The sequence below is a fragment of the Danio rerio genome, chromosome 20, assembly GCF_052040795.2.
Source record: "Danio rerio strain M-AB ecotype USA chromosome 20, GRCz13ab, whole genome shotgun sequence".
NCBI classification, from domain to species: Eukaryota; Metazoa; Chordata; class Actinopteri; order Cypriniformes; family Danionidae; genus Danio; species Danio rerio.
Genome location: NC_141040.1, coordinates 34,767,935 through 34,781,835, shown reverse-complemented (window position 1 = coordinate 34,781,835; position 13,901 = coordinate 34,767,935). Strand labels below are relative to the sequence as shown.

General features: G+C 34.8%; 1 protein-coding gene across 7 annotated transcripts in view; it reads right to left on the bottom strand.

Moving 5' to 3' along the window:
* The window catches only part of nhsl1b (NHS-like 1b), a 165,736-nt gene that overhangs the window by 83,622 nt on the left and 68,213 nt on the right, over nt 1-13,901 (bottom strand). For 2 of the 7 annotated variants that reach the window (XM_087298327.1, XM_087298331.1), the window contains exon 1: nt 8,275-9,939. The exons of 3 other annotated variants lie outside the window; for them this stretch is intronic. In XM_087298327.1, coding sequence (XP_087154453.1) covers nt 8,275-8,491 — 217 coding nt within the window. In that variant the 5' untranslated portion in view covers nt 8,492-9,939. Of the gene's footprint in view, nt 1-5,693; nt 5,891-8,274; nt 9,940-13,901 lie in introns of those variants that run through there. 2 more of the 7 variants (XM_087298337.1, XM_087298336.1) reach the window with 2 other exon arrangements.

Below are 13,901 nucleotides of genomic sequence, written 5' to 3'. Positions count from 1 at the left end.
TTATATATATATAAAAAAACCTCTTAAAATTAATGAAATGTCTTTGTTTTTGCTGTATCAAAATCGCACAGAACAGTTACAAGACTATGTTTAAAAAATTCATAAAAGTGCCTAATGGAAACGTCACGATGCATTAATTTTATTTTATTATTATTTTAAATAATTATAAATTATTTTATGTTCATTGCATTTCGTCAATGTCTTCAGAGGCACAACTAATTTCTTATATAAGAAAAAAGTCCCACAGTGGCTTCTCCTACTATAGCAAATTACATTTTTTGTTGTTTGATGCCTGGTGCAAGTTTATCAGGAAGTTTTTGTTTTATTTGAGGTATTATTCGCAAATGTTTTATGCTATATTGCAGTTTTGCGCACAGTTTAATACGCATCTTGCATTGAAACTATTGCGTCGTATTGAACCAAACTGTGAACTAGTTCATCCAATTCACCTATACACCGCATGTCTTTGGACTGTGGGAAACCAGAGAATCTGGATGAAACCCACACGAACACGGGGAGAACATGCAAACTCCACACAGAAATGCTCAGCCGGGACTCGAACCAGTGACCTTCTTGCTGTGAGGCGACAGTGCTAACCACTGAGCCACCATGCCGCCCTTTTGTAAACCATTACACCCCTATTTGAGACTCTTAAGTAAATAGATTAGATTAGTTTAGATTCAACTTTATTGTCATTACACATGTACAAGCACAATGCAACAAAATGCAGTTTAGGTCTAACCAGCAGTGCAATAGCAGCAAGTGCAGGATACAGGTATAAGTTATAAAGTGCAGTTATAGAAAAACTATGGTGATATTTACAGATGGATGTACTATGAACATTATACACAGGTTGTATTAGCTATGTAAAGAGGTTTACAATAAATGAATATATGTACAGGTTGCTATTAATAATCAGAGGTGTGCAGACAGATAAACATAATTACAAATGACCATGTACAATAGATATGTACAGTTCAAATAAGTAAATCAGTGCAATGTAGTGCAATGAATATGCGCAAATTTTAAATGTGCAAACGTTAAACGTGCAGTGTTTTTGAGGAGTATAAGTTGAAGGAGAGTGGACACAGACTCAAGTACATGGAATTACTTTAAAATGAACAACTAAAACGAACCAAACCCACAGGAGCCAAACAATTCCAACAAACTCATCCCATCGTCAATTAATCCTCAATCAGCCAAAGACAAAAATTTCGTCCCAAAGCAGTTGTCTCCATCAGACATACAAGTCTGTCCTGTGAAGAATAAGGGCAGCCACACAATCAGTCAATTCACTGCCATAGTAATGGACAAAAACATCCTGTCGCCGGGCAACCCGAACCCCTAAATTATGGGTCTACTACAAGGGCCTGACAGCCCAAAATTATAGGATGCGTTTAAAAAAAAGAGCGCAGGAGCAGCAGTTCCGCCAGTTTAATTAGGCTTGCATGTATCGTGTAGGTGCCAAAAGAATAAATGTACGTTTTAAATTTAGAAGCTTGTACTCTTGTTAACATCAGGAGACCTGACATTTAGGGGCTTTTTGGAGATACTTCCTGCATTGTTTCCTGCTTTGGAAAAGAGCTGGTTTTCCTGCTGTGCCTCAGCATGCGTGTCTGAATGGATATGCGCATGAGAATACATGTAAGATGTACAGGTATAACACTGAGAGAGAATTAAAGAAGACTGTTAGTAAATGAAGAAACATGTCTTAAAATGTATTTATAAGATACAAAAAGTGTCTAATGTAGAGACACTAATCATTGTGTGCAATAATAAACTTTCATTTAACTTGTGGATTAGGTATTAGGTAAAAAAAGAATCAAAATGACTTTATATGGTATTAAAAGTTTTTTATTAAATACTGGAGCCTCATATAATGTCATTTCTATGAATTGGTATTGTACTAAACGTTTAACTTTGGACACACTGGTCTTCCTGATTTTATTTTTTCTTTCTTTACAGTGACAAAAACGAATAATTAATGAATAAATAGATTCTTTCCAACTATTTTTATTTTTACAGATTATATACAGGAATCAGAGAGTGAAATTCAATACCTTTTAAGACCTTTTTTAAGACTTTTTACATACATTTTAGACCTTATAACCACTTTTCAACCAGAAATGGTGAGTTTTAAACTTACAGTATATTTACTAAATATTAATGTAAGGAATTAATCAAAAACTAAACATTATTCATATTAGGGTTTACCGGTACTATAGTAGTATCGCAATACCATGGCTCCAAAATATCGGCGGGTGCCACTGTAGTTTGCAAATGGTAGTATCGCCATTAATGGTTTATCTACAATACATAATGTTGCATGTGGAAAAGTCACTAAAATGCTCACACATTTGTGCAACAATAGTCTGTGGAGGCCTTTAAGGTTGCAAAACTGTGTAGAATTTGTGTCTTTTATGGTAGCCTATTGCACGTTTTCTATAGCACTTCAGTTCGAATGCACATCTGAATCGGTTCATCATTCCCTGTTGATATGATTTAGTAGCTACAACAACCACAACAATCTTTTAAAAAGAACGACTTAACAAATGAAATTTTGAATAACTTCGGGATGTAAACTGATAAGACTGAAAAAAAAGATAAAAAAACAAAAACAAATTGCAACTGAAAACATTGAAACAATTTTTGACCACTTCATATAGCCTAATTTTGTTGAAAAAAATGCTCTTTTGTACCAAATTTCATTTGGTATAATTTTTATCTTTATTTTAACGTATTTTTGTTGGTCAGTTATCTACAAAATAAACAAAAAGAACGAATACATCTTAGGTGAAGTGAGGTGCACCTGTCAGTCACTTTTTCTGCGGGACTCGTGAATAGGCAGTGATCTGTGTCGTTATAATGGCGCCGGTAAAAAAGACGCACAAACAACAGGAACCAGCCAACAGTATCTGAGGTGTTCGCTTAAATGACTAAGTACAAGTGAGTGAAAGATTGAAGCAGTCCTCTGACTGCTTGGACCTGCTGTCTCGAGCGCATGGCTGTGTCTGTGTGGTCACGTGATGTGCATTTTCAGAGGTAGAGAGGAAGGAGGGCTGCTCAGAAATGCTACACGCCACTGTGGATGTCAAATCGTTGTCATTCTAAAATGCCATTTGAAAACAAAGACAGTGTAAACGGCCTGAGTGTGTACTTTTCGCGAGCGGATTTGCAACGGGGGCGGGCGGAGGATTGCGATGCCGGTGTTGTCGTAATACGTACATAGCAGAGCTTGCAAAACTGTGTTTTTTTGTTGACAACACGAACGTTGTCAACATTAGTCACTGGAAATCCAAAATGCTTACACACCGGTGACTTCATTGAAAGAGGAGAGGGTTTAAGTTCTGTCGACGGTTCTCCTGCTTCTGCCGTTCAACAAGCACTTCAACAAGCCTGTTTTTTTCCCGCTTGGCAAGCCAAGCTGACGTGACATGGGGGCGTGGCAGCAATGACGATTTTATTTTTTGATTCGATAATCGAAATTGAGCATAAATTTCGAACGATTTCGATTAAAAATCGAAAACGTGACACCCCTAATACATTGCATAAAAAAAAATTATATAAAATTTAATACCTTGCAAAATAGCATTTAAGACTTTTGAATGCTTTTTAAGGCCCTTGGTTGTTGCTAGATCGGATATGGTTGCAGCCGGAAGTTAACAAGAATTATATATATATTATTTATTCAATTTCCCATTTATTGTATTTTATTAACGTTATCTATTAAATTACCCAATAAATTGTATTTTTAAAGCCTAAACCTATCCCAACCGTAAACCCAACCACCACATTACTGTAAAAATATTAATTATTGTTATACAGTGTCATTAAAAAATGCTGCTATATATTAATGTTCATATCACACTTCCAGCCGGCTGTGTATCTGATCTAGACTTTACCGCCTTAAATTTCTCTTTTAAATACTTTAAGACTACACGGACACCCTGTTTTATCTCCACATAAAATAAATATATGTACACGTCTACTAAATAAAAGAAAATATTTTATGCAGTCTTGCATAAACTTTAAATGTTTAAAAAATAATAATAGCAATTTTAATACTAAAATACTGTGTAATAGAGTAGACTGCGTGACCTGTTAAGCCAATTGCTCAGTTGTTAAAAGATGAGTGTCATTTGATAGATAAAATCAGATTCATGACTACACACAAAACAATTTAGAACTTTTTTACCAATGCGCACCAGTATAAAAATGTGCCAGGCATTTGCACGGGTTACAAGTTATGTAAATCCACTTTGCCACCGAAAAAGCATCATTATGGTCATGCTGGAGCAGAAATGAATAGGCAAATCTGTTCACCAAAACATCTGATTGTCAGAAGTCAAGCTAAATAGAGCGAAACAGAGTCAGCAGTGACAGCTGAGGAAACGCAAGGTTTAACCCTACAGTAACTTTACTCTACCCTCATTGAATATTCCATTAGTTGCAGCTTAGAGTTACACACACAAACACACACGCACACACACACACACACAAACGCACACATGTACACACGTACACACACACACACATACACACGCACACACACACACACACACACATATATGTACACGTACACGTACACACACACACACACACACACACACACACACACACACACACACACACACACACACACACACACACACACACACACACACACACACACACACACACACACACACACACACACACACACACACACACACACATGTACACACACACACACACACAGGGTGGAGTTTCTGCTTTCACGCAGGAGTGGCTTGATTTTTCATTTGATTTACAAAGCAAACTAAGTGCCACTGGACATTCAGACCAACACAAAGAGATATGCATAATTGAGAATGATGTGGGTCTTTCTATCTGTTAAAGCCATCAGTTTCTGCCTCACCCTAGACAATTTAAAACCTGAAAGATTTCCTTGATAAACATTTGTATGTGCAAAGACTTTATATTTTAACCTTTTGATACAGAATTACATAGATTTGTGTGTAACTGTTAGAAGAAAACAGAAAACAAATGTAAAAAATAATTAAATTAATAAATCAATTAATTAAACACAGTACATGGATAATGTAGATTTTTTTGTTATATTTTTGAAAACATAATAATAAATATTTTCAGTTCTAAAAATGACCTATTGTTATTTATATGATCACTACTTTACATATATTTATACATATATTTTTAAAAAAAAAACTATTTTCTCATACAGTTGAAGCCAGAATCATTAGCCCCCCTGAATTATTAACACTGTATAGTCTTCACTGCATTAATAATTCGGTAAATGTATTCTTCCCTAAAGTTACAAATAATGCACGTGATTGTGCCTGAATGCTTTAACTCTATTGAAAAGCCTTTATAACACACTGGTACTGCACACTAACATGCTCACAGCGACCCGAGTTTGATTTCTGGCTCAAAGTCCTTTGCCGATCCTTCCTCTCTTTTTGCTCCCAAAGCTTTTCTGCCTGAAATCTGCACTGTCCTATCATAATAAAGGTGAAAACCCCCTAAAACAATATATATATATATATATATATATATATATATATATATATATATTAAGAAAGCATTTATTGACCTGCTCATTGTAGTGCACATCACATATTAGAGGGTAAACACACACATATATAAAGTTATATTCTTAGCTAATACACTTGAATTCATCAAGTAATTTTGCTTACCTCAACTCAACTTTAATGTAGAGATGACTTTATTTGGCAGGTAAAAATAAACACTAATTCAGTACATCAACAAAACAAAACAAACATTATTCAGAGATTCAGTATTAAAGCGGAACAGCAGTGTCCGGAAAGACTGACTTCAGTAGGCACAAAGAGGGCATCTTTCCTCTTGAGTTCACACACACACACCCATGCACACCCACACACACACATCACCACCAGTCAGTGACATCACCCATTTACGCAGACTCATCTTTAAGCTGCTTTAGCTGCTTTCTAACACTCTCTTCCTATTTTACAGGCCTCTGGTCCACCTCTACAGCCCTCACTTAATCTGTCCATGAGGAAGACGTGTTAACGATTAAAACAAAGACACAACTGCAATAAAAAAGACTGTGACCTAATTTCTGCCTCCTCGTAAACAATTCACTTTCTCACTTCCTGCAGGAGCAACAATAAAGACAATACACAGACAATAGAGGAATCCACTAGCTGTTAAACCAGACATGGAGCAACTGGATCAGTGGTTTACTGTACAGAGCAGTAGGAAAATATCTGAATTAGACATTTAAGTATATAACATTTAGCACATTTCAAAAGGGACAGTAACTTTTGTAAATTTTGCATGTGTATATTTTAGAGCTGCACGATATTAGAAAAATCTGATATTGCAATGTTTTGTTTTGCTGCGATATGAAAATAATTTCATCAGATGGTATGAATAGCCTTATTTGGAAAGAAATCTTTCATTTAGATTGGTTGGGTTGATTTTGTAAGGGTGTTATCATGTATAAAAACAAAATTGCAAAAAATAATTCAAATAGGGCAAAGAAAAGAGTAAATAAACCGTTCTTAAGGGTTTTTCGGCGAATCAAACAGTATTCAAATACAGGAATTTAGTAATGTTAAATAACACCGTATAGTCTTCATTGTTTTAATAAATCAGCACATTTTTCTTTAATGAAGTTAGCTATGTTTTACGTTATTGTGCCCGAACGCTTTACACTTTTTTAAAATGCCTTTAAAACACATGCAAATTATAAAGTTTAATCCCAACTTAACATTAGATATCTTGCGATGTGACTATTGCAGACATACACATTGCGATGTTGATGCTAAAACGATATATTGTGCAGCCCTACATAAAGTAAAATATATAACATTTTATAGATGGTTAAGAAGTTTTCCTGTTTTTAAAAGATGTCAGCTTATGAGAACTGAAAATACTGTTTTGTGTTTGAATATATTATAAACTGCAATTTATTTCAGTGATGCAAAGTCGAATATTTAACTGTCATTTTCTTTAGTGTCACATAATCATTCAGAAAAACAATCTAATATACTAATTTCATTACTATTATCAGTGCTGAAAACAGTGTAGATGTTATATTATTAATAAATTCAAATGAACAGCATTTGTCTGAAACAGAATAATTTCATAAAAGAAACAGAAACATTCTACAATGCCCTTCAAACTTTTTATGTGAGAAAAGTTTTTGAAGTATAAACCGAGATTTACATGCATCACTCGTCAGGATCAGCAGGCAAGCGCAGAGACTTCATTGAAAATACTGAAGTAAAATAAATGGGAAAATGTAATTTAATGCAGTGATTCTTGTAAAATCTGACACCCACTTTATATTGTTTATCAATCAGGCAGTGGAGATCGTTGGTTTTTAAAGAAAACGGACCTTAATTGCAAACAGTTCACCGGAAGCACATGAACCAGGTTACGGCTAAATTAAAAGTCCTTCTGCATACTTCTGCATATACCGTATTGATCAAAACAATAATGACATTCATAATGTCACATTTAGACTAAAATAAATGAGTTCGGATCCAATTAATACAGTATTTATGAGAAGAGTGGAGTTACTGTTCTAAAAATTTAAAACGCAATATATGTCTATGTTAAATAAAACAAAAATAAACTAATGCTTGCTGTAGTAAGTTCAATACAAATAAATTATGAATACATTACTTGATTAATGATGTTAACAATTCAGCTTTGCATCAAATGAATAAAGTATATTTTAAAATATATATTCCCATAGAATGTCTTTATTGTAAAGTCATTTGGTGGCAGGGCTTTTAGTTGCACTGCACCAAAGTTATGGAAGTCCCTACCATTGCACATTCATCAGGGGGACTCTATTTCCAATTTTTTTAGGTACAAATTTTTCTGTTCAGGATTACTTTTAATGATACTGTATCCTGTCTACTATTTTTTCGTTTGTATTTTTATGATGTGCTTGTGACATATTGTAAGATGTCCTTGAGTGTTTTTAAAGGTGCCTATAAATAAAAGGTATTATGATTATTATTATTATTATTAATATTTTTATTATCATCATTATTATGATAGAAACAATTTGTTTTTTTAATTGAGATAATATTTAACAGTGTTACTATTTCTAGTCTTTAATCAAATAAATGTAGCCTTGTGGAACATAAAGACTATAAAAAAACATAAAAAACCATACCATATTACACTTAATTACCATTTCATTCAAGACACTCGCATATCCTCAGGGTCTCTCACAACACACTCACACATCCACCACACCCACCATCTCCTCACCTATGTAGTGCTGGGGCTCATAAACCCAGTTGTCATCTTCATCATCTCCTCCCTCTGGAGTGTGTGAGTGGTTGTGAAGGCTGTTCTGGCTGCGGAACAGTTTGCGTGTCTGCTGTGACAGAGAGGACACGCTCAGCCAGCTGAGAGCCCGAGAGATCGGCGCAGGCTTCTCTGTCTTGTCCCTCCTAAAAGACCCAGAACGCTTGTCCCTCATCATACCCTCTTCAAAGTCAGCAGATGAATTTCAGGTCACTTAAAAGTGTGAGACCTCACAAGTCATAATTACGACGCTTTCCGGATCATTCATTAATTGGGTTTTAAATCCATAAAATCTGACAATCTCCCCCCAAAAATGACTAGTCCACATCCACAGGTGTCTGTGCAATCTTTTGTGCCTTACTAGATAGAAAAAAAAATGTTCACTGTGAGTCCTGGAAATCCCAACCCACAAGTAGTAATTAACCCATGCAGCAGGCTGGAAAATCTCCGGTCTTTCCCCGACTAAAGGCTTTACTTCCACCAAGGAGACACGGTTCAGTTTAAAAGCCACACCAATGTGATTAGAGGACCACTTTTTAAGTTTTTTTAGGCTTGCCTTTCAACATGGATACACAGTGCAGTTTAAAAGCTCTTCTGAGGTGATTATAAGACCAGTTTTTAAGTTTTCTTGAGGCTTGATGTCCACCAAGGATACAGAATGCAGTTTAAAAGCCACTCCAATGTGACCATAAGACCAATTTTGAAGGTTTTTCTGAGGCTTGACATCCACCTAGGATACAGAATGCAGATTAAATGCCTCTCCAGGGTGACCATAAAACCAATTTTGAAGGTTTTTTGAGATTTGATGTCCACCAAGGATACACAGCGCACTTCTAAGGCCACTTCAATGTGACTATAAGACCAATTCCGAAGGATTTTTGAGGCTTGTCGTCCACTAAAGATAAACAGTGCACTGCAATATTACTCCAAATGTGGCTAAGACCAATTTTGAAGCTTTTTTTGAGGCTTGGCATCCACGTAGGATACTGAATGCAGATTAAATGCCAGTCCAGTGTGTCCATAAAACCAATTTGTATGGTTTTTGAGGCTTGACATCAACCAAGGAGACACGGTGCAATTTAACAGCCACTCAACATAATTATAAGGCTAATCTTGGATTGCCATTCACCTGAAAAGTTTTGGAGATACGGTGCAGTTTTAAAGCCACTCCAATGTGACTTTAAGACCAGTTGTTAATGTTTCTGAGAATGCCGGAGACACAGTGTAGTTCAAAGTCGTTTTTGGCTCAACGCTGTTTAAATCTCAAGATCCATCAGACATAAAACCTCATTCCAAATCAAGGCTTACTACTTCCATGTGACACTGCATCCAAAGGTTTTTTCCTGGATTTAATCCATCACCAACATGTGTTTCAAAAGAGATGATAGATAAACTCAGACGTCCTTTTCTTTTTTCATCAGCAGTAACCGGATCAGGTGCTGTTGTGGATGGTCACCATGTTATCTCCCTGGCGCTAAGGACAGTCAGCACAAGATCCTCTTCCTGACTCTCTCCAGTATCACTCACCTGACAATTCACCACATATACACGAACAAACAATCACAACGGCCCACGCAGTGTCAGAGCAGGGCTGACAGTAGTCCATAGAGAGCACCTACATACACTGAGTGTGGGATTGAAAGTTTAGGATTACAAACAACTGGAGTGCTGGTGAAATGTGACCTTAAACCAGCCCCCGAACACTCCCTTGCTGCTCTGTGATCTCTGCCTCTGATCTCTGCTCCTCCCCTTCAGTCGCACGGCAACCGCTGAAGCTCCAGCCACTGCACTCTCCACTCCTCTTCCTCCTCTGGGTTTCCCTCCCGCTCCTACTATCCTCTAAGCAAAGAGCTTTAAACCAGGGATACCAAAAAATCAAATAAAAAATCTTACCAGTAAAAAAAGAGCAAAAATACGTATTGTGAAATATATGAGCAATTCCATCGTTATGCATGTGACATTTGCAGTAAAAACTCAAAACATAAATTCACATAGAAAGTTTACATTATCATTATATTGAAACGTGTTTATATTTTCCAAAACTACTCACCACAGAGTTGTGGGATGACATTTAGAAAAAAATGTTTTATATTTTAAATGAGGAACATATACATGTGCTATGGATGCAACCAACAAAGCCTGTGAGTTTACAGTATTCAACATACTTTGTAGAAATTCTGTCAATTAAACTGCACAAACCAAAAGAAACAATGTTAATCAAAAGGGTAAGAGTTGGCTCACTGTTGAACAAAATTATTTAATTTTATTTGACATTTTTGCATTTATGAGTTAAAGCTTGGTTATGGATGTGACATCTCTCTGTTATGGATGGGGCCAATGGGAAATTGTCACTTTTGTCACTTTGGTAAATCAAATATAACAGTTTTTAAACATTAACAGATGCATTTTTGACTATTTTTACAGAACTAAAATATGAGCCTACACACACAAAAAATAAAAAAAAATAAAAAGGGTTTCGCTTTTTTGGTAAAAAGTAAAAAGTCCAAAGACATTTGCATAGAATTGCTCATATATGGTTTCAAAATGTTTAACATAATGTGCAAATTTTGTAAAATGCTTTCACGGTTAATAATATTTGAACATTTTTAATGAATTCTTATGAATTCTTAGCATATATCTCTGTTTTAAATAGATACACAGAAAATTATCAGGTTCTTTAATTTTTACTATTAGACATTAGATTTATTAGATATTGGTTCGAGTAAAAAGTTTTATATTTATTTTATTATATAAAGGTCTGAAATGTTATATATAAAAAAGTTTAAACTAAAAATTTTAATTGGAGGATTTTTTCCACATGAAAATGAAAGATAGTCTGATTTTTTTTCATTAGTTGTGACTGAAAATCTGGGTTATCCCATTCTAGATTTCTGAACTCTTTCAAAGTTAAAACATTGATATTCTGTTGTCTAAAAATTATATAAACATGTCTGGCTGGCATCTTTTTGTCATTTGCTAAACAAAAAAGTCATTTTATTTTTATAATAAGTGTGACTTCCAATCGCAGCAGAACTCTAATCGTTTATTAAGATTTTTTTGTTTTTTTTTTGTATGTTCATTAAAACCAATAAACAAAGAATAAAAAAGTCATCAGTAGTTTTCTTCATTTTATTACACTTTTTATATTTTCTTAATATATTTGGATAACCAAGAAGATCATTATATTTTAGCTTCCTTACAATAAAAAAAAGTTAAAAATAAAAATAAATACAAACAAAACCTAGCCAAATAAGCATGATCCAGGGTCATTGTTGGCTTGTCTTACATGTTAAAGTCTTCCTGACCAACACATCCACTCGCTCTGACCCATACACAGTATCAAAGATCAGTGGATCAGCCTGCTAGACCTGCCCAGACCAGAATATCCAGATCACTGCACACAAACAACAGCAGAAATGTGTGCAGGAAAACTTGGAATGAAAGCAAAAGAGGTGTTTTTTGGAGGCAAACACGCAGCCAGAGAAAATGAGGGGTTGAGAGTCTCCAAGTACTTAAAAATACCATAGAATTAGCATGGCACACCTCTAAAAAATGTAGTAATACCATATTATTTTGTGTTAGTTGTCTTCCGTATTTTCTAAAAGCACTCTGATAGGATGCGCATATGTAAGCACTTAAACCACGCAGCTCTGTGGTTTGTGTAAATTTATCAGTCTAACCGCAGTCAAAATCCCAAATGGACTGACCAGTGGCAGTCCAACTTCAAACACGGCTCCACTGTAAGATCAATCAGGTTGTTTGACTTTCACATTGGAAATGGCAAACAAATCGAGGTCGTAAACATACAGTGCATGTAATTAATGATAAAACTTTCACCCCCACAGCCACCCGACACACAGTGGACCAATTGTCCTAGAAAAAACCTCCATGCATCCACACAGCCAGATGTAATAACAAACAACTCCTCACATAAAACACACAGTGAGTCTATCCAACCTTTATCCTCAGCACTGCAATCAACAGCCATCTATGCCCTCGCCACGGTTAATAATTCACTAGGGCCAAGAGCCCGACTGCTGAGATAAAAACATTAAACACCAATCTGAAATATACACACATAGATTGACGAGGAGCTTCTGTATCTAATAAAACTACATTTGCATTTGTTCATTCAGCAGATGCATTTATGCAAAGCGACAAAAGAGGAACAAAGCGTTACATCAAAGAGCCAACAATAGCCTTAACACATTATGTCCAGGTATACACATGGAGAAAATAAATAAGAGCATATAATATTTATAAGAATAGATTTACTAAATATTTTTGTTGAAAAATGTGATGAAATCATAGGATGTTTCTATGCTCATAACCATAGCTGCATTTATTTGATCAAAAATATAGTGAACTGGTAATATCTTAAAATAGAAGTAGAGTTTAAGTAACTGTTTTTGTAAAGATATTTTAAATGTCCACTTCAGTCCTGTGAATGAATTCTGAATTTTTTATTATTTCAGTTTTTAGTATCCAATAAGCCTTCAGAACAAAATATAGTTTTTATAATTTATCTTTTTTTTTTTTTTTTTTTTTTTACAATTTTTTAACATCCAGCATTAATGTATAATAGTATGGAGGACAAAACCTGCAAATAAAATAAAACAACGTAAATATATAAATATGATAATAAATAAATATGCAAATAAATAAATATATATCAAAATCCACAAGTTCCTGCATAAATAAATGCATAAATAAATAATAGTGCAGGTATGAAAATAGTTAAATAAATTGCACAATGGGAATAAGAAAATGCTAAACTGAAGGCTTTTTTTAATAAAAACATTTGAAAGGAGGGAAAAAAACTTTCAGTTTAGCATTTTCTTGTTTCGTGTTACTTATTTAACTCTTTCCCTGCCTGCACTATAAGTTATTTAAATATTTATTATGCAGAAATTTGTGGATTTTTTTTATGTTCATTTATTTATTTATTCACATATTTATTTTTTTACGGCAGCATGGTGGCGAAGTGGGTAGCACAATTGCCTCACTGTAAGAAGTTGGCTGGTTTGAGCCCCGGCTAAGTCTGTTGCCATTTCTGTGTGGAGTATGCATGTTCTCCCTGTGTTCGCGTGGGTTTCCTCGGGGTGCTCCAAAAAAATATGTGGTACAGGTGAATTGGGTAAGCTAAATTGTCCGTGGTGTATGGGTGTTAATAAGTGTGTGTGGACGTTTCCCAGTGATGGGTTGCAGCTGGAAGGGCATCCGCTGCGTAAAACATATGCAGGATAAGTTGGTGGTTTATTCTGCTGTGGCGAACCCTGATTAATAAAGGAACTAGGCCGAAAAGAAAATGAATGAAAAATGAATTTATTTATTTAATATTTTATTTATGCAAGAATTTATGCATTTTATTTACTCATTTATTTATATACTTGTGTATTAATTATTTTATTTATTGTTTTTACAGGTTTCGTCCTCCATATAAAAGAAATCTAAAACATTCAAAATTCGAAATCACTTTTGAGCAATTTGAGAAGTGTGGTGTAAAAACTCTATTTAATGACATGAAAGTGACTCTATCGCCCTCTTGAGCACAGAGCTTATTATTATCCTAATACTTTAAGAGTAGA